Raw genomic sequence first — 20,421 nt, forward strand, 5'->3', positions numbered from 1 at the left:
ACTACAACTACAACTCCCGGCTTGCATTGCGGCTGCCTGTCCGGGATGGGCTGCAGCGGGTAGCGCGCTGCCCTGCGGGAGCTGTGGGCCGGGGGGACACGGGGGGGAAACTGGCCGGCGGTGGGGAGGCAGAGCGTGTCCGTTTCGGGCCCGGATACCGAGCCAGCCCCTTCTCGGCGGAGGAAGGGTGGGCCCGAGCGGCTCGCGGGGACGCGCGCCAATCATCCCGCCGGGCGGCGCGCGCTTCCCGCCCCGGATGCTGAGCGAGGCGGGGGGGAGTGGGGAGCGCGGGCACGCGCTCGACGAGGCAAGGGGGGTGGGGGGGAGGGAGAGGAGCCGGGGGAGCGCGCGCTCGTATGTAAATGAGCGGGCGTGAGGTCAGAGGCAGATGGAAAAGGGAACAGACAGAATGGCCGCCGCGGCTCCCGCTCCTCCTGCCGCCGCCTCCCAGTGCCGGAGCCCCCGCTGCACGGCGGAGCGCAGGGGAGTCCGCCGAGAACTCGACTCCTGGCGGCACCGGCTCATGCACTGTGTGGGTAAGAGAAGGGAGTACGACAGGGTGTCCTGGTCGTAGTGGGGGACCGAGGGGCGGGGGAGGGGGTATCAGGCTCCTTGAGGGGAACGGCGTGGCGAGTCGGGGATCGGTGTCTCGGTGCGGGCGAGGAGCCCTAAGCCCCGGTGTCTCGGTGGGCGGAGTGGAGGGAGCGGGGATGGAAGAGCGGCTCCAGCGGCTTTCTTGGAGAACGGAAGCGGAGACGGGGGTCTGTGCGGGAGAGCGAAGGTCCTAAGCCGCCTCCGGGCAGCGGAGGGTGGGTGTTACAGCTTCGGTTGGGGCCGTTCTATCCCTCCCTTCGCCGACGGCCGAGACCCTTTCTCGGCTCGGGTCCTTTTGTCTCGGCTTCTCGTCATCAGCGCGGTGAGTGCCGGTGGCTGCCCCCCTCCTCTCCTCCATCGCCAGTGCCTGGGGGGCGGAGGAGGGGAGGGAGCCCGCCTGGCTGTGCTTGTGTGTGCGCCTTTAAGAGAGAGCCGCTCCTGCACTGACGGTTGGGATTTGAAGTTTTCCCTCCCCCTGGAAGTTGTCATGGCGACGGCCGTTCTCCCCTCGAGTTCACACACACACCCACCCGCCCCGTCCCCGGGGCTGCCCCGGTGGCTCTCGTGCCGTCAGGTCCCCCCTCCTCCGGGTCACGTGAACCCCCGGCCGTGCCCGGCCGCGGCCCCGCGCGGGAAGCGCCCCCCAGCCGGGGGCCCGGAGCCGCTGGGCCCGGCACGCACCCCCGCTAACGGCTGCCGCCGCTGCCCGCACTGCCCGGCCCCTTCCCGCCGGGCGGGCTGCCCGCTCTGACTGCTGGCATTCGTTACGTGTGCCGCCTCCGGCCGGGGCACGCTGCGCTCCGGGGGCTTTGTGCATTCAGGGGCTGGGAGCGTGCGTGTGTGAGCACTTTGATGCCAGGAACTGCTGATTCGTGTCGTTTGAACAGACATTCCCCTTCTTGGGGAAATAAACACAGCCCTTGATCTCCAAGGAGCGAGTTAGTGTCAGTGCTGATCCTCCCCGGTGGCTGAGCGATGGGAACACATCTAGATGAGCTGGGAGGGTGAGCAGTGGTTCCGTCGGTGTTTCTGCCTGTGCCTGAGACGAGATCAAAGACAAGTGAACACCTAACAAGTGGGTGCACTTCTTATTACAGGCCGTCAGCTTTTTCCGGGTTTGTGAGGTTTTTGCGCGGTTTTAGTTCCCTGGTAGCTGCTCGTGCACACGTGCTGCTTGTTCCTGTTGTGCCGCCCCAGCAATACTTTTCAGCACCTGTGTAGATGGTATGATACCTGAGCTGTTTTTTAACCCTTCAGGTGATAGCATTAGAAAAACAGTGTTTATTTATTTCCATATGGTATTGCGTTAGAGAAACAGCGCTCTTTCTGCAACAAACGTTAGAATGTATTGAAGAGCTAGTTAATTTACACAGGTGACAAAGGGTTAAATCTGATGGCCTGATCTCTCTCAATATACAAACGGCCACTCCTCTGGTTATTCAATGGCATTTCAGTTTTAAATTTAAACTACAATCCTACGAGGCTGTTGGCTGAAGGGACTTTCAGGTGGTAATGGTATGCAGCCAGATACGTTTAGAGAGCTGAACCAGCACTGACAAGGACTGCAAGGAAATAGAACAGATGCTCCTTAAGACACAATTTCACCATACCATGGGTCCTCTGCTGGGCAAATCTGTTGTGTTTAGGGAACTGTTACAAAGTTGCTTTTTGGGTTGTCCTTCCACTGAGAATGGCGAAGTGTATAATCATAACTTAATTACTTAACCATTTTGCACTGATTGCACCGTGGTGTTGCTTCACATTCAGTTTTCTTCTCCATGGAATAAAAGTTATTTAGGATGTGATTTCTTTGTGTGTTTGTGGTGCAAAATTTAGTTACTAGGAAGGAGCCCTGAAATGATTAGCAGCTGCTGAGGAGGAAGGACATGGGTTATAGTTTAATAGTTAGTCAAGAGCTATCTCAATTAAGAGCTGCTACTTGGCATGCCTGTTGAGCAGCCCTTATCTGAGAGAAAGTGTAAACAAAGTGGCCAGAAAGTGAGCAGTCAGGATAATGGAAGTAGAGTACACTTAACAAGTTTGGGTTTGTTTATTTTTTTTTCTTGACTCCTTTGAAATTGGGCAGCATTAACTTCTGTAAAACAACCTTCTGTGTTTAGTTCAAATTAACTTCAAAAGTAAAAATGGTTTGGCAAAGTATTCTGAAGGATTTGAAGAGTCTAATAAAGTTAATGCTAGCTGGAAGGTCTGAACAATTGTCAGGCTGATGGCTGAAACAGCAGCGTGGTGGGGGTAGGAGAGGATAATATGATGCATTTGGCATCACTTATTTTATTTCTTTCTTCATTTTTCTCCAGAATTACAAATTTATAGAAAAATGATGGCAACCATGTGGTACAGTCCCAGCACTCCAGTTTCTGACCTACCTTACTGTCAATATTAAACAAGGCTACCACCACCAAAAAGCTCATGCCGTTCTACCCTTAGCATTATTCTAATTTAACGAAACGTCAAAGGTGATATGGCTCTCTGGGCTGTCAATTTGCTAGCATTATATTCAGAGAGTGAAGCAAGAAAGTGCAGCCTCCTTGAACATCTCCTAATTATTCCTTTAAAGCCTTCAGATGAGCAACCTTATTCTGATATATATCACTTACTGTATTGATACTAAATTTGTTATTTAGCTGTCTGTAGTATAATCACTTGAGGATTTTTAAATGCTTTCTCTGTAGAGGATTCCTCATTCACTTACTTCATGGAAGTGGTAAACTGAGCCAGAGACGGCACCTCCAAGACAGTGATTGCCAAGCTTGAGACTCATAGTCACAGATAGTTCATCTCTGCAACTGTGAGGCAGAAATAGTACTCAGTTGCCTGCAGCATACTGTTTGCTTGATGGTTAGGGACCTCTGCTTGGAGGGCTTGATTGCTGCCTTGTTTTTGTCAGAACTGGTTGAGTATTTTTCCACAGGCTTTAGAATGAAATACTTGGATTTCCCAGCCTATTATGTCAATATGTGACCTGCGGGCTGTTGTTTAATGTCCCGGGTCAAAACGTCTATGCATTTAATCATTGAGAAGAAAAACAGTGATAAAACTTCATTTGCATTACTAATGATTCTCTTATTTGGTATCTACGTGTACATGAAGGTACAAAACACTTCACATGGTAAATGAGTATCAGCAGAAGTTCCAAATAGGTGTTCAGCATGGAATGGCTGTGAGATGGTATTCTTTGTGTGTGTGCTATGGTGAGCACTAACGTTCCTAGAATGCCTGGATTTGTGCTTATGGATGACTTTGTATGACTTTAGAAGGCATCTGGAGATCTCAATTCTCTGGATGTCCTTGTAGCATGGATAATATGTGCTAACAAGTACCATGTATAGCAGCACTCTCTGGTGTGTTTTGTGCTAGGTAGTCTTTGTGACCTAACTAACCAACAAAATACCTTAGTTCTAAATTTTTGTTTATGTAAAAGTGCCAGAAAGCTCAGAGCTAAGTATCTAACTTAGCCAGCAACTGTGTTCTGTGGTGGTTTATATCCCCAGACATCTTACAGAGGTAAATACCAGAATGCTTAGAAGTTGCACTTTGGCATTCTTTCATTAAAATTTTGTAGTGTGAATTGGTTTAATGCATTTCATTGGATTGAGAGGCTTTGGTAGCTCTATGAAGGTTTTGGCTTATGGAGCTATGAAAATCTAGCTTCGTACTGTGATCAGGCTTAAGAAACAGGTTTTAGGCAGTTTTTCTAAGCACTGGCCAATTTCATCTGAACTTTACAGGTAGGCTGTTGGCAAGTACATTGAGTCCCCATAACTCTCATGAATGGCCACAGAGGAGAGACCTAGTAATTCCTGGCAGGCAAGGAAAAGCTTCAGCATGAGATGATGTGGTTTACTGTTATCATGGTAGCCTGTGGGTGAAGCTCAGAGCAGTAACTTGAAGATTTTTTTAATGGGAACTGCCAGGTAACATCATTCATAGATGTTGAAATCACCTTGCTAGGGCATTGCATTATACTGTGAGAATGTAAAAGCCTCTAAATAATTTCATTAAAACAAAAAAATCCCGTTCTTGGAGCTTTCATTTTTAATCAAAGTTTAAAATAGCTTAGCTACTTCAAAGAAATCAATATTTTGTTTGCCCAGACAAAGGGCCGTTTTTGTAAGCTTGCAAAACCTTGCATGCGAATCCATCGCTTGGTGCACGTCCCTCAAACCTTTTGATCCCTCTGAACTAGGGTACGTTGGTGCATCTCATTCCATGTGCATGGATATAGACTTTCGATTATTATCAGTTTTTAAATAGTTGAACTTCTGTTCCAGCTTACTGTTTTTGAACACGCTGTGTGCAGAGCACTTTCCAGTAAGAGGAATTCTGCTTCCCCCCCACACACTCCCAGCATAAGAGCTGTAACTGCGGCAGTTGGTACTATCCCCGGGCTTGCAACACTCCTGCCTTAACTACTTTGTGTCTTTAAATACTCAGAAGCCTTCTGTCTTGCACTGTGGCTGGGAGTACAAGTACTTTGTAGCAGGTTACCTTCACTTTTTTTCTGTTCTTCTGTAATGCTGCTGCAGTGTAGATTACTTTCTATATACAGTCGTAGAATGGTTTATTATGTTGTCATCTATCATGTTCCTGGCTATCTGCTAGTGACTATTTTGATGGCCTGGTGCTCTATTACCTGTCAAGCCATGAACAGACTGTAGGCAAGAATGATTTCAAAATGATACCTGCTTTGAACTCCTTTGTTTTCTTGTCACTCCAGCTTCTTTGAACAGCAAACAAGCTTTCTGTGGCTATGATGTCATCATCCAGGGTGATGGGCAAAAATAGTGGTGTAAGGTGTTCCTGTGGACCTGTCATTCTTGGAGCTGTGATGAGAAATTCTTGGAGTGATTTCAGTATAAAACATATCAGGGAAGTAATATCATTGTCACTGCAAACATTGAAAGAGGACCAGGAGTTAAATTTAGATCAGGTTCACCAGCAGTTATTGATGCAATGGGGAAAGATGATATTGTGTAGAGGAATAGCTCAAGCTAGTATTGCAGAAGGAAGTGTGTAAGTCAGCATTAGCATTGAACACTTACTACAAACCCACAACCTAAGAGTACAGTAAAGTGCCATCTTGCATCAAGTCTGACAGAACTACTACCAGAATGGAGGAATCACAATCCCGACTGCATGCTCCTGCTGCTTGTGTGCTTGTGTCCACTCTCATCAGACCTCTGTCTCATCTGCTTAAACTGAGTAGCTGGTCAACTGCTGTAGAGTAGTTAGGGGCTTGTGAAACAAAACCCCATAATCTGGTGGATGCTGGTGCTAGCATAAGGACAGGGGTGGGACTAAGCACCAGAAGCAGGATGGATGACAGAAATAAGCTACTGGAGTGGTTTAGCTGCCTATGGCACTGCCAGCTGCCAGAAAGGGAGCACAGCCCTGATGTCCTCAGAACTAAGCAGGCTAAATGAAAGAGGGAAATGTGTGCATGTGTGTCATTGGAAACTGCTGCGGTGTGTGTACCACATGAACTGGTTTTAGACTGAAACATGAGCAAACACTTGGGGTTTGCTTGATTTGTGTTGGACTGTTTCAGATATTTACTGTTAAGTCAGCTTCTTCATGTCTTCTCACAGTCTCTGTCAAGTCATCAGCTTTTCTCTGAGAAAGAAGTAATTGCTGTCATAAATGTTTTTGAGGACATAGTTGATGTCTGAGTCTTAAGAGAAATTTTTTCATGGGGAATAAATACAATAAAAGTTAGTGATACCCAGAGGTTTAGTTTAAATGACAGATGAAGAGAGTTCTGTGTGTTTAGCAGTAGACGCAGCACTGATCTCTCATGGACCTGCAATTGCACGGGTATAGGGAGCAGAATTTGATGCAAGACGAAGCTGTGTCTCTGCACAGATTAATCCATAGGCTGTGCAGAATACAGTGATGCTTTGCTGGAATTCTTTGCACTCAGGGGAAAAAGAGCTACACTTGCAGAGCGTGCATGTATGTGTATGTATCTTCAGTGATGTTGATAACCTGTGATTCTGGTTTTGGTGTGCCTTATGTCTAGATACTGGTGTAGAAACTGTTCAATTTTGAAGTGTTCCAGGAACTACTGTAATCTTTGTTAGTGATTTTAGGCATAGCTTTTGTCACTGCAGCTCAGTCTCAGGGCTTCTCTTGAGTTGGTATTTAGTAACTTGTGCTTGAGGTTGGTAAGTTTCAGGGTTGTTCTGATACATAACACAATTTTACTGTTTCTAGACTCACATCTACCTTCATGATTTATGTTGACTGGTATTCATGTATCAAGCAGTTCAAACTAGACTGCAAAACCACTCTAGCTTACCACTAACCTAGAAAATGGGAGGGGAAACGGAGCAGGTGGGAGAGGAAATAAAAGGTTAGATCTAGTTTAACTTGGGTCACTTTTAACAAATATCTGCATTTTTTCCCAAGTCAGTTAAAAATAGCATTACTGGAGAGAACAAGACTTCGGTGTTGTGTTTTGTTTTGTTTTGTTTGTTGGGGTTTTTTTAACAAGTTTGGAGTTGGTGGGGGGTGGGCATTGAAATGAGCTGCTACCCAAACTAGCAGAACAGCATCTTAATCAACCAGATTGTTAACAACAACAAGTGCAACTAACAATGGCACCTTTCTCCTTGTTCTGACTCTAGTGGTGCTCGTCTGATGTAACAGCAAACTGCTCTCCTGGTTTAGGTTTGGGGTTCTACTGTAGGGTTTTTTGTTGGTTTTGCTCTGGCTTGGTTTACTGGTGAGCCTCCTGAACTGTCTTGCTCTGGTAATAAGTATTAGCAGCTGTTGTGTAACATTTAATATAACATACATGTTGAAAAAATAACAGGACTGTGTCATGCTGATCAATTTATCAAATCATACTTAGGCTGTTGAGCTGTGTTTCAGCTACTGGCAAGTAGCCAGGGCTTGTACTGCCTGCAGCTAAAATGGGAAAAATGAGCACCTCTTTCCCCCATCCACCCTCGCCTTTTTTATTTTTCAGCTGTATTATATGGGTGTTCTGAGTAGATAGTTACAATGGATGCCTTCTTCTTGAATATGACTCAAGTATCAGGGCTTCAAACAAGGCTGTTATTCTAACCTTTAGAGTTCAGTGTGTTTATGTAAAGTGTAGAGGTCAACCAGAGCTTTATAGACCTCACTAGCTTAAGTTTTTTTTGTGCCAGTCAGGACTGCACTCTTTTGTTAATCTTGAACCTTGCACTTACCTATGTGCTTGGAGGGAACCTTGGTAGGTTGGGTTGGCACACTGAGTTTGAGAGACTTGTGTATATCAAACTTCTGAAAAATAAGGTGGCACTATAAATACAGCTACCAACCAACTTTGTTTGAAGGTATAAAGTCACCATGTGATTCAGTAGATGCTGAATTCATTTTATGGAGGGTGGTCAGCAGCATGTGACTGCAGATCAAAGACCCGTGTTGTCATCTTTGTTTCTACTTCTGGCACGGACCAGGTTCCTGTGTAGTGTCTTGAGAAGCTGGATTAACCCCTCCTTAGATGAATGTTTTGCTCTTTGCAAAATTCCTTTGGAGTGGCAGCTGCTGCTTTTAATTCTTTTGTTCCCAACATCCATCCAGGCTTGCATCTCTATATCAGTTGTATTCTAGGAGTAAGAGTTGAGTAAATGTCACTAGAAGCAAATTTATTCTTGTTATGAAGTCTGTTGGTAAAAGATCACTGAATCTGTGACCTCTGTTCTTCAGTTTCTGTCTAACTTGGTAGGTCTTGCTTTCCAGTTGAGAGACATCCTAGCTTCTGTGGCACCCAGAGATTGATTACGCTGCTTAAAGAGCTGTATGGTAGGAAAAAGAAATATGGTTTTGCACTGTTTTATTCTAAAATACTACTGACTGCTTCTAAAAGTGCTTGCTTTTCAGATGATAAATACTTATCTTCCCCATTTCACAGTACCCAGCTTCTTCAAATCATTAATTAAAGGCTAGATAAAATCCTACATGTGAATAATAGTTCTCAACCTCATAATTCTACTGCTTTATAAACTAGCTTTAGTGCATTTCTAGTCTAAGTCACTAAAAGGTCAAAGGGCAGTGTAATTAGGGTTGAAAATGCTGTTGCTTCTCATAACTGCTGTCAGAAAGCTTTGCACATCTTTTCAAGTTTTATTTTCCATTTTAAAAGCACTACACCCTTTTATAATGCCAGCTTAAAATACTGCTCATGCAAAACTGCTGGACATATTTTGATTAACACTGAACTGCTGTATTTTCACTGAACTAATAAGGTTGCTGTACTTCACTTCAGGGCATGGTTTAATGGTCATGGTGGTGTTAGGTTGACAGTTGGACATGATGATCTTAGAGGTCCTTTCCAACTGAAACAATTCTATGATTTGATGTAATGCAGGTTATAGAAGACTGCTTTAAAGAACTCTGGCTTATGATTGCAGACCTCTGTTTCCTTCAGAACAGAGCATATAACAGCAGGCCCAGTTAATGGGAAGATTTGACTTTACCTAAGGGTAGCTATTAAAGCCTCCAAATCTGACTGAGAGGGAGGATTATTAAATGGCTACTGCTTTGTGACCTGTAATTCAGATGTAGGTCATTCTGGTGTTAGCCATCTGATGAGAGGGAAGGAAAATAGGACCTACTGCTTCCTTAGACTGCTCTGTACAGGGGCTCCAGTGCCAACTGTGCCAACCGGTCTTAAAAGTTTGCTATGCTACCAGTTGAATAATGCAGTGACTGTGGCCTTCCCTGTGATTCTGGTTCATACTCCTTCAACATTCTTATTCTTCCTGGACTACCCTATCTCTTCATCCTTCAGCTTTCATAAGTAGTCCTTTCATATCTTGTCCATAAACCCACCCATCTATCTTTGCTTCCAGACATTTCCTCTTATTTATTGTCAGTAACATCAAAGGAATACTGACAGCTGTATCTGTCTCCACAAACAGTTTTATCCTAGCTCTTGATGTTTATATGTTTCTGTATGGAGAGTCTTCACAATTAGAAGAAAACTCTTTGCTGAGTGGGTTATCAAAGACTCCCCAGGGAGGTAGTTGAGTTCCCATCCCTGGAAGGGATGCAGAGGTATGCTGAGGGACATGGTTTAGTACCAGGCTGTAGGAATTAGTTAATGGTTGGCCTCAATGACCTTAAATGTCTTTTCCAACCAAAACTATTCTATGATTTTATATTCTGTGCTGATGCAGTCAGAACTTCAGATATACTCCTTTATATGCAATGTTTAAATTCCCCTCAGGCTTGACAAAGTTTTGTCTTGAGAAGCCAATTCATACATCTGTCCTAGCTTGTAACTGGTATATATGCCATAGGCACTTGGTACCAGCCTGCTATAGCAGTGTCCAAGAACATGGACTCCTCTTCCTCTCAGCTCTCTAATGTGAAGCTGAGAAATGTGAGGTGGCTCTTGAGTGGCTTCTTTACCTTTTTCCTTATCTGCCTTACTGCAGTGTAATTCCTTGCTGCTTTTTAAATAGCACCAACCAGCCCTCCCCAAACTGATACTGACCTTCTCTGTTGGAATGTGAAATGTTGTACCTTCTCAGGGAGCATTTCTTCAGCAAGACCATCAGACTGGTGAGGATAAATTGCAGAGTTCTATTTCCTGTCTGCACCCTTGTCTAACTCTACAGATTCCTTAACAAATCCATTCTGCCCTCAGGAAGTGGGATTTGATAAGAAATCCATCTTTTTAAATGAGAAGCATCTCATTTAAGGAGTTGTTTTCTTGAAATACCCGAAGTGCCCAGGGTGCCCTGAGCTTAGTGCTGATGCGAAAAACTGCGCTTCTGCACTGACCTGGGTCAAGCAGAGTCCTAGATACTCCTGCATGTGGTGTCTTCTGTATTTCACTTGCACAGAGCAGGGGGTTTTCTTCAAAAAGGGCTTCTGATTCAAACCTGGGGGGTTTGCTGGAGAGTTCACATTAAACTGCTGAGTAAATCCTACAAATATCAGACTTGCTGAGAAGGCGTTTGTCTACAAACCAGTCATATATGAGTTATTGTCAATTACTGTAACTTCTCACAAGAACTCCTTGTCCTGCAAACCTTTAGGAAGTGAACTGAAAATTCAAGGGGTTGTGGATTTCTTATTTAACTAATCAATGCTTTCTGCAGTGGGACTGCAGGAAAGGTGCTGTAAGAGAAACCCGCTGTGGTGTTTCCTGACAAACAGTCCTGTGCTTCAGTGGGGTAATTTCACCTGCTGAAATCTCTGCTCCTGTTGATTATGCTTCTTAATTAATGGTGACTTAAAGAATACTTGTCCCACAGTTCAAGAAGGGATTTTGCTGGCCCAAGCCCAGTAAGACCTATGCTTCAGGTTGTCACATACAGTAGAATTTTGAAGGCTGGTACTTGATGTGATTTGAAGTAATTTCTTGGCATCTTTTCAGTCTTTCTTCTGAGAAATCACTGATATTAACAGAGTATCTTAAAGGCATTAGAGTGACTATGTGTTTTCTCAAAGCCTTTTATTTATTTCCTGTGTGGCTTATAGAACAGTTGCAGGCTGGATACTCAACAGCTCCATCAGTTGTACATCTCTAGTGGTACTCTGATTATTTCCTCTCCCTTCATTCTCAGTCTTGCAGATTAGTAATAAAGGTTGTTCTGCTCTTTGTGTAGGATATGAGTGACCTTGAACTATGAGACTGATAAAGAAGTTTGTACCAGATAAATAACTTCATATGAAGGTCTCCAGAATGCTGGAACTGAGGTTTCCCTGGGTGCTGCAGGAGGTTTCCTCCTGCTGCAAATGCAGCCTGTAATACTAGGTGTTTGTGAAAGCAAGATGTAATGTGCAAATACAGGGTGTAGGTGTTACAAAACACAGAAACCTAGCCTTGTGACCAACCTAAATGAACTGGTGCTTTAAAGGTATGTTGCATTCATGTGTAGCTGAAATTGTGGTATGTCCAGGACTATTAACAGTACTTTTAATAAATTGGTTTGGGTTAAACTGTTTTATGTTAATGAGTGTTTGGAAGTAAATGCTTCAATGCAGTAATGTGATTTAAAGGATTGATCGTTCACCTACCGTGGTGTTGTTTGGCACCCAGATACAAGATACCTTTCACTCTGTAGCTTCAGAAGCTGAGATGTCAGCTGATTTCAGGGAAGTACCAGATTAGTGTAGTCTACTTGTAGGATTTCAGTCAACTTCAAGCTTTTTAAAGAAAATAAAATAGAAATCAACAAATATGAGGTAACTGACTCGTGTTACTGTTGTTCATTTCAGAACAGTTTGTGAGGAATAGACTGAATGAATTGAAAAGAAACTTCCTGAAAGTTCCTACTGAACTCTGGATCTCAAAGGAAATTCCACTTACTTGTTAAACAGGCATCAATTTCATGGACCACTCCTGAAGGCTTGCAGCTTTATCCCCTGCTGTAGACCTGTGTGGTTCAGTTTCTCAGACGCCCATCAGTCCAGGAGGTTTAGTGAGCTGGCAATTTCTGGTAACTGCTGTTCTCTACCAGCTTTTAGCTACCTCTCCCTTCCTAGCAGAAAGCTTCACATTCTTTGCTTCTGGTAATCCAGGAAGTGTGCCAAGCCTATTTATTCATTAGCTGCCTGCTAGCCATTCTCCCAGATGCTGCTCAGGTGTTGGATATTGCATACTAGTACAGCAGTGTTGTGACCTGGTTACTGTTACAAATTTGCTGTGGATTTAGCTTTTACAGGATGGCTTGGTGAACATCTTACTAGGTTCTCTTGTATATCTTAAACTTACGGTTAAGAAAAACGTGGCACAGTCTTCTGAATGTGACAGTTGTTTCTGTGTCTTAGGCTTGGGTATTATTCTTATGTTGTAAAACAGTTAAACTGATACCAAATGAGGCAGTTGCAAGCATTTTTCCAAGCTGGATATTACCTTCTTTTACAGGGACTTACGCCCTCTGAATTTTCTCTCTAAGAAGGCAAACTATAAACTGTCCCAAACTGTTGCCAGCGTGATTCTGAGTAAGAGATGGTGTCTAGACACATTTTTTATGGGGTGCCTTGAGAAAAAGGGCACTAGGGTAAGCTGCAGTGTCTGAAAAACACCGATACTCACCCCAATTCCAGATCTAAATGCCCATGTGGGACACCTGGGATTACATCACTCTTCAAAGAAAGAAGAGTTTTTAAGAGGGAACAAAAATTAAGTTCTAGTAGCTGTATCTTAGAATAATTCTTCTGTCCACTATCTTCAGAGCAGCACAGCCACTTCTGAAGTGTTTTGCTGATGCTTTTTAAATTTTAACTAACATAAATCTCTCAAAATATCTTGCTACTACAGTTGAAATTAAATCTACTTTGAATTTTGACAGTGTCTGAAAGCTACTGTAGAAGGTGTCATGTCAGCTTGCCTGCTTGTAAGTCTGCAAGGACACGTTCTTACTGACATAGAAGACTACTTGGGAGTGTGCCAATGTTTCCTCTTTTATTGAACCTTATTTTTCTTAGAGATTTCTAAGCACCTGAAAAATAGATCTAAATTCAGACCTGATGATCATCTCAGTCTTTACTTAACCTGCAAATCTTATCTTTTCCTTGGCTGCCACCCTTTTCTTTAAAATTGCTGAACAATTGAGGGGAGGCAGGACACTTCCTCTTTTTGTCTTTCCTCTCAGTTATGGTCAATGTTGGTCTCCCTCCGACTGGAAGACTACTCCCGCTTTGTATTCTGCTTAATGCTTCTAACAGCTCGTTGTTATACCTGTATATGTTCTTTTTGGAAACTATTTCATCACTGCCTGCATCCCCACAGTGCAGCACCGTGTGGAGAGTTGAAACGAAGGGAGTTTATCCCAAGTGAAAAGTAGCTGCTTACAACTGAAGTTGTTCTGTAGTCTCACTGCAACTTTTGGTTATGCTGCGTCTTCTGAGTGGCAGCAGCAGCGTCCTCAAGGTTTGCACAGAAGGACAAGTATCTCTTTTAGCTATGGTTCAGAATTTGTATTGGAGTCTAAATAGAGGATTTCCTCCCTTTCACATTGGAATCTCTGGTATGCTGGTTCCTGTTTGCTCAGAGATCTGAATCAATATAGTAAAGAAAATGAGTGAATGAAGTGTGAATACTTTTGTGCTATAGGCATTATATAGGCTATAGTAGATATAAGGTATTAAACATAAGCTGCCTCCCTACCCAACCTCTATTTGAAAGCCCTCCTAAATTGGCTCAAGACTTTTCTACAAGAAAGAAATGGGCTGGTTTTCACTTGAGAACCTGGCTAACATTCTTTTTATCAAATAATGAATGTTCTGAAGTGACATTATGAACAGGAAAAAGATAGCATTTAACTAAAAAATGATTAATACTTGCTTCTGTTGTCATGCTATGTCCTGTGTGTTCTGCCCAGCAAGCTACTGCTGTGGTTTGTTTGGCTTTTTGTTTGGTTGGGTTTTACTTTATTTACCAAAGGAAATGAAGTGCTTGCTTGTTCTGTTGGTGTGTTTTTGTTGGTTTCGGTTTTTGAGCCTTTTTGGGGGGGTTAGGGGGTGGAGGGTTTGGTTATTTGTTGTTTGTTTATGGTTTGGGTTGGTTTGTTTGTTTGTTTTTTAGTCTGTGTTTTGGTGCTTTAAATCCTTTCCAGGTTGCTGTTACAGTGGATTTAAGCAAAACCAAATCCTAACAACAAAACCCCTGTGACTTTGTCAACAAGACCAAGATCATGAATCCTTCTGTGGGTGGGCAGAGAGGACAGCTGCTACCTGTGGAAGGGAAAGGCAGAAGAAACAGAGATATTGACATCTAGTTAAATTCAGTGTGGTCTGACATATCAAAGGAGCTTGATGATGGATGAGTAATAAACACAGGTATTTTTAAAGGGTTTGAGTTTCTGATGCAATTTATAGTCTTTTCCCTATCACTTGGAAGTAGGTGAACATTTCTTCCTTTGGAAATGTAAAACCTGCAAACTGATAACCATTTTTCAGGGGAACCAGTGGCCTTCTACAGTGTCAAATTTGATGGAACACAGTGCAAGCAGTACCTGTAAAACAAGGGCATATATTTCAGAAGGCTCTGAGGTTGTGTGATGAGAAACTATAAGAGAAGTGAACATGAGCTCCAAGAAAGGCAGATTTTTTGGAATTAAATGTTTTCGGAAGGGATCAAGGGGAAATGGGGGGAGGAGGGGGAAATAAATCTCCTAAGTCATTGCTCTGGTGTGGGTAAACCAAGCTTAATGTTGTTAACTGCTTGTATATTTCCTTCAGTTATATCAGCAAGGTTTAGCTTAGAACTGCCTTGTTTGGGTGTTTTGCTCTGAAGTTACTGCTGCTTAAATAAGCATATAGGACAAAGGAGGCTGGCAGTAAAGGTGAACCTGCTTGGTATGGGTAATAAACTAGAGTGTGCAGGATCTGTCTTTTAGTCCTTGTCCATAATTTCTTTCCAGCGTGACTTTATTTTTTGAGACTCCTCATACACTTTGTGAATAGACTTCACAGGTTAAGAAATGCCACCTCAAAATACCATTTGTAAGAGTTCAGAGCAGAATTTCTATGAAAACTACATAACTCTGTGTGTGTGGTCAAAGGAAAATGCAGAATCAAAAATTCAACTCTTAATTTCAATCAAGTCTCTTTAACTAAAGACATGAAAGTAATACTAACTATAAAAATCTAGAAAGTTTCATTTTAATGCTGCATGGCAGTGCTGTGCTCCATCTCATTAAATGTAATCCTATTCTCTGGAATTTCCTAACGACCTTTTAAAGACCCTTGGTTAAATTTTAGAGTCCTCTAAGAATTGAACTCATTTGTTCTGAGCCTACTTTCACATTACTTCTGATTTAAAGAGCATCATTAGTGGGCTAAACTCCACACTGCTTAGAATGTGTCATTTTTTTCTACTGTAATTTCAATGTGTAATTTTAATTCCATTTACTCAGAATATTGAATATGTTTGAAAAACAAGACATGAACCTTCCTTGCTGATGCATAGTACTTAACAGCGTCATCTTTTTAAGTAGGCGGAAGGGTGAGGCTTAATTTTACTGAAGAAGCTAAATAACAAGTGATTTGAACTTCTATCAGAAATCATCTTGAAGCAGCAAAGTGGAGGGTGATGGAAGTTTGTGATGTTAAGGTTTTGGCACTCAGGAGCTAGAAGGTTCCAATGTATTGTTCTGTGAACTTTGTTAGGTGGGTTAACAAAGGTGTGTTTCGCAGAGCCTGAAGATCTGCAGTGCCTTCTGAAACTGTAGTGCTTGAGCTAAAATTCTCATTTCATGGGAAAAAAGCATGTGTGCCCTGTCTGGCAGAGCACTGTGCAGCCTGCAGTGTGCCCTGTGCCTGCCTGAGGATATGCTGGAGAAGAAGGGAAAAACCAGAGCTTAGTTTGCATGCACCTGGTATTTCTGAATTTCTTACAACACAGTGAGGGAAAGCAACATGATCTTCTCTGATGGATAACTTCGCAGAACTAAGAAGAAAAGTAGGAGCAGTAATTATGAATCAGATGAACGGTGTTGTTAAGCTTGTCCCATTTCCATTAAAACTTTGTCTGTGTAAGGTGGTGGTGGCTTGGAGGATTTTCTTTTAGTAAAAAGGATGATACTGTAGTGTTGTGTCTGAAGCCCTCAAACTGGATTACTTCTGAAACAGAAACATGTAAACAAGGAAAAAGACCTCTTGTGAAGGAATAAAGTGTCAAAGGTGAATGGAAATATTTCTGGTGTTATTAAACAGACTTTCTTTTGAAAGCTGGAGTTAGTATGGCTATAAACAGGGCTAGGGGAATCAAGAAATTAGTATGGAGTAGAATGTAATAAAGCTAACAATAATTTTCATGTAACCTGTGCATACATTACTGCTCTGCCTCTCCTACCTTCAGACCTGCCACGTGGTGCATTTGAAAGCAGGACTCAAATGTCAGCTTCCATTTAATAAATGATATTTAGCCTATTTTTGGCTGTTCTCCTAGCACATAGTCTGAGTCATTCAAACATTTGTTGGAAACATACTCACAGGCTCAGTTATGATCACCTAGAGAATGTGGGGATGGAAGGAGAAGGAGGCAGTTTGAGAAGGTATTGAGTTGGGATCAGCTGTGAGGCTAAACACTATTTCTTAGAAGCATTGCGAAGATACTGCTTCTCAGGAAAAAAAAAATTCAAACATGTATAACTGAACTTGTCTGACCTCAGTGTGTATTGTGAAAAGGTTCAATTATTACATTTGTTAACATAAACTAACCTTGTATTAAAAATTCTAAGTGCACCTTGTGGTTTCCTCTAGGCTCAGATGCAACAGAACATAGAGCTTCCACAGTGACGGGTACCACTTAGCTATTTACTGGTTTCTGGGTGGAAGAGGCCTGCATTATGGCTGCTCTGCCTAAGACCACTGTTAACTGTCATATCACTGATCATGAGTAGCAGAGTGCCTCCCCCGTTGAGCTTGTCCACCACCTCAGTCAGGGTGGTTGTCCAAACAGCACAGAAATATCCTGGGCTGCTTGTGCGTTACCGTGATGCACTTCAGACGATGTCAGGCTGAGTGATCATGAGAGCTAAGGCAGGTGATTGTGCAGCACTTCTTCCTATTGTGTTTTGAAGGCTTCTTCTACTTAGCCTTGATTTGGCAGTCTGTAACAGATGTTCATCATGATGTTCTTCTGGTTGAATCACGTCCTGTCGCTTGTTCCACACCAAAGGTCCATTTGTTCAAGTTCTTTGCATAAAGTATAAACATTGTCCTTGACTTCCTCATTCTCCTTTCTTAGAAGCCAGTAGCCATCCATTGCAGTTCTCCAGTTGTGTGGACTATCTCCGACTTTCTAGTTTCAGTCTCTACCTTCCCTGGCAACCCTAGTTGGAAGCCTTCCTTATGAGGCAGGCCTATTGTCAGTGATGATTCAATAACATAAATACAATTAATACATTAAAATTACAAAATAATACAAAATGGAAAGATAAATTTTAACAAAATGTGACCTGTTAAGCTGAGTAACACCAATGTGTTGAGTGCTTCTTTTGTCCACTTCTGTATTGTAATGTGGTATTTAACATGTTTCTGTACAGTCTAAACCAAAAAGTAAATGTCACTTTTGATGAGAGAGCAGTCTGTTGCATTGTCTGTGGGCATCGCATCTGATGAGCAAATGTTATGATCCAAATAAATGGCCTTTGGTGATAGTTGTTTTCTGAAGGTATTGGGATCTTTTCTGTGGTGTGATGATAAAACAGGTTTGCAGAATACTGTAACTAGCTACATCTTTAACACAGACAAGTTGTGAGTATGAAGAAAGAGAACCTTCAAGTACTGCTTCAAATATCCTCTTAGTTGAAAATAATCTTCTTTGTTTGCAAGAAGGAAAGAGGGGGACTTGCAAACCGTTCGGATGTTGGACAGAACTTGTATTGATGGTATAAGTGCTTACTCTATTTCATCACTTGTCATGCATCTCCTCTGTGTTGTTTGGGGTTTTTTTGGTTGTTGGTGGGGGGGGGTTTGTTTGTTTATTAATTAATAACATGGTTTGCACTGTGTCTCTTCTCCCTTGTTACAGTGTGTAATTTCTACCAAATGCCTAAACTGACTAGCTGGTAAATCTGAAAACAATTGGATTTATCTAATCCTTAATTTTACAATATTTGTGTGCAGATACAGAAAACTAGAGAGAGTTTTATGATATCAGAAGCAAAATGAATTGTGTTTTACTGTATTTGCAGCATTTGGGGAAGAAATGCCCTACTCAGATAAAGTGATTACAGGTGATGGTAAATGTGGTGTTTATGATTTTGAAGGTGGTCTCCTTCCCTCTCTACCCTCCAGCTGCTAATCGTAAGAGAGAGTACTTCACTGATGCTGAGCTACCAGGCTAATCCTCCCACCTTTAAGATTCTGTGGCAGTTATTTTAAGTCTAATGAGGTTGTTGGGGCATGGCTTAATAGGCTGATGGTGTGCAGATGGCAGTTGCCTTGTCTTATTTTTATCATCTGATTCTTTTGAATAGTACTATGTGGAAGGAGTAAATACTTGTGTGACAAATACAACGATTTTTGGAATTGCACTCAGGATTTGAGAGTTGTTGCCAGTGTTACTGGATTTGATTTATTTTAAGAAATTTTTCATTTACTCTTTTAAATGTTTCTTTTGTCTCCAGGTTTTGAAAGCATATTAGAAGGGCTTTATGGACCAAGGCTACGAAGAGACCTCAGTTTATTTGAAGGTAAATGAGTCAGCTTTCAGTGCACTGACATTAATTGTTTTGTCTTTTAGTTAAAGGTAGTTTAAAGTATATATACTGAATTCTGAAAAGGAAATCTTCAATTGTTTCTCTTTCTAATGTTTATTTCATCATGTTCTTCCCAATACTGTGCATAGGCAAAACACTAGGTAAAATGGTACCTAGGTTTTGTTCCTATGCAGGTAAATGTTGGATTAGCGAAGCTTTCATGAGAAAGATTTACTGTTCTGGAATACTGCATCTCCTACTGCATTTTTTGGACAACTTTTAGAAAGGAAAGACAAGCTGCTCAGCTTCCTATCAACATAAATTGGGAAAAGGAAGGTAATAAAAGCTAGTTTGTTTTTCTTGTAGTGGTCAAAAAAAGTGAAGCTATTTATATTATTATTCTTTTCTTTTTATGTATTTATATAGTAAAGACATAAGTGTGTAGATAAAGGTATAGCTGTATTTAAGTGTGTGTATGCCTGGAGTGTGTTTTATTTCCTTTAAAAGACCTAGCCTTATTCCAAGTGGGTTTGGTTTTGTTAGAATAGTTGACAATAACACCTGAGTCCTTAGTTAAGCATGAAATGATTTATCAGTCTTTAGCATCAGCAAAGAAGGCAAACGCAGCACAACATTGCTTTGAAGAGTTTTCTGTCAAGTTCATTTTCTTGACTTAAATGTTTTTTTCTGTTATCAGTTCTTTAAAACATTTCATTTCTTTAGAGTTTATTATCTGATAGTGTCATTTGTAAAGCATGTAACTTAGATACTACTAGTACATGAGGCAGAGTAGCATATACTATTCATTTGCTTGGAATATGCTTGGAATGACTGATTTAACTTGGTTACAGTTTTGTGCTCTGCATACGGTGCAAGTTCCTTGGCCTGTGTCATGCACAACACTGGGTTTTCAAGGGAAAGAGCCACTGTGAACTTGAAATGTTACCTTACTGGTGTGTTAAGAGCTTTTTCTTTTTTTTTTTTTTGCCACTAGTCAGACTTAAGCTGTTAAGAAGCGTGTAAATTTGGCTTACATCTTATTTTCATGAGTAGTACTAGCTTGCTGAGAAGCCAAGCTAGTTAAACTGAAGTAACCACCCATAGCAAAGGATACAGGTAGCTTTTTCCCCCATTATCTTGAAATTCTCATCGGTTGTGTATGTAGGGCTTACCTTGGACTTGCTTAAAGGGTTCTCCTCACCTCTGTTATTCAGCACTAGGTTTCTTTTCCTGCCTGCTTTGACTATGAAGCAGATTGCAAAGGTGTCAAGTTCTGTATCTTGGCACCTGAGCTTGGTTATGGTCTGAATGAACTGGAGGCTTCTTGTGTCCTTGAATCCTTAAGGCTTTCTAATCCTTCGCTTATACCCATTTTCAGCTAAGTAGATTGACATGTAAATTGTTATTCTTCACATTCTACTTATGAGTAGTTAACTAAAGCGTTAGCTGTTTCCTCCAATATCTGATTGGTGTGCATTTTCTTTTTTGGTGTTATGTACTGGGCTTCTGTCTTCCTATGGACAGAGGAAATACAGTGCCTTGTGGGAGGACAGCAGCTCTCTTATTCTTTCTCTGCCAGGAAAAAACCCTCTTTATATAGGATGAAAGTTTTATTTCAAGACCTGATGAATTTTTTTTTTCTTAGGTTGTT

At 42.0% G+C, this 20,421-nt stretch overlaps 1 protein-coding gene across 6 annotated transcripts in view; it reads left to right on the forward strand.

The window, feature by feature from the left end:
* The first annotated feature begins 349 nt into the window (after positions 1–349).
* LCORL (ligand dependent nuclear receptor corepressor like) overlaps positions 350–20,421 on the forward strand; it is a 49,755-nt gene continuing 29,683 nt past the window's right edge. For 5 of the 6 annotated variants that reach the window (XM_054172441.1, XM_054172438.1, XM_054172440.1 and 2 more), the window contains exons 1-2: positions 350–536; positions 18,699–18,764. In XM_054172441.1, the coding sequence (XP_054028416.1) occupies positions 389–536; positions 18,699–18,764 (214 nt within the window). In that variant the 5' untranslated portion in view covers positions 350–388. Of the gene's footprint in view, positions 537–18,698; positions 18,765–18,919; positions 19,107–20,421 lie in introns of those variants that run through there. The other variant, XM_054172439.1, reaches the window with a different exon arrangement.

This window comes from Dryobates pubescens, chromosome 23 (assembly GCF_014839835.1).
Source record: "Dryobates pubescens isolate bDryPub1 chromosome 23, bDryPub1.pri, whole genome shotgun sequence".
Lineage (NCBI taxonomy): Eukaryota > Metazoa > Chordata > Aves > Piciformes > Picidae > Dryobates > Dryobates pubescens.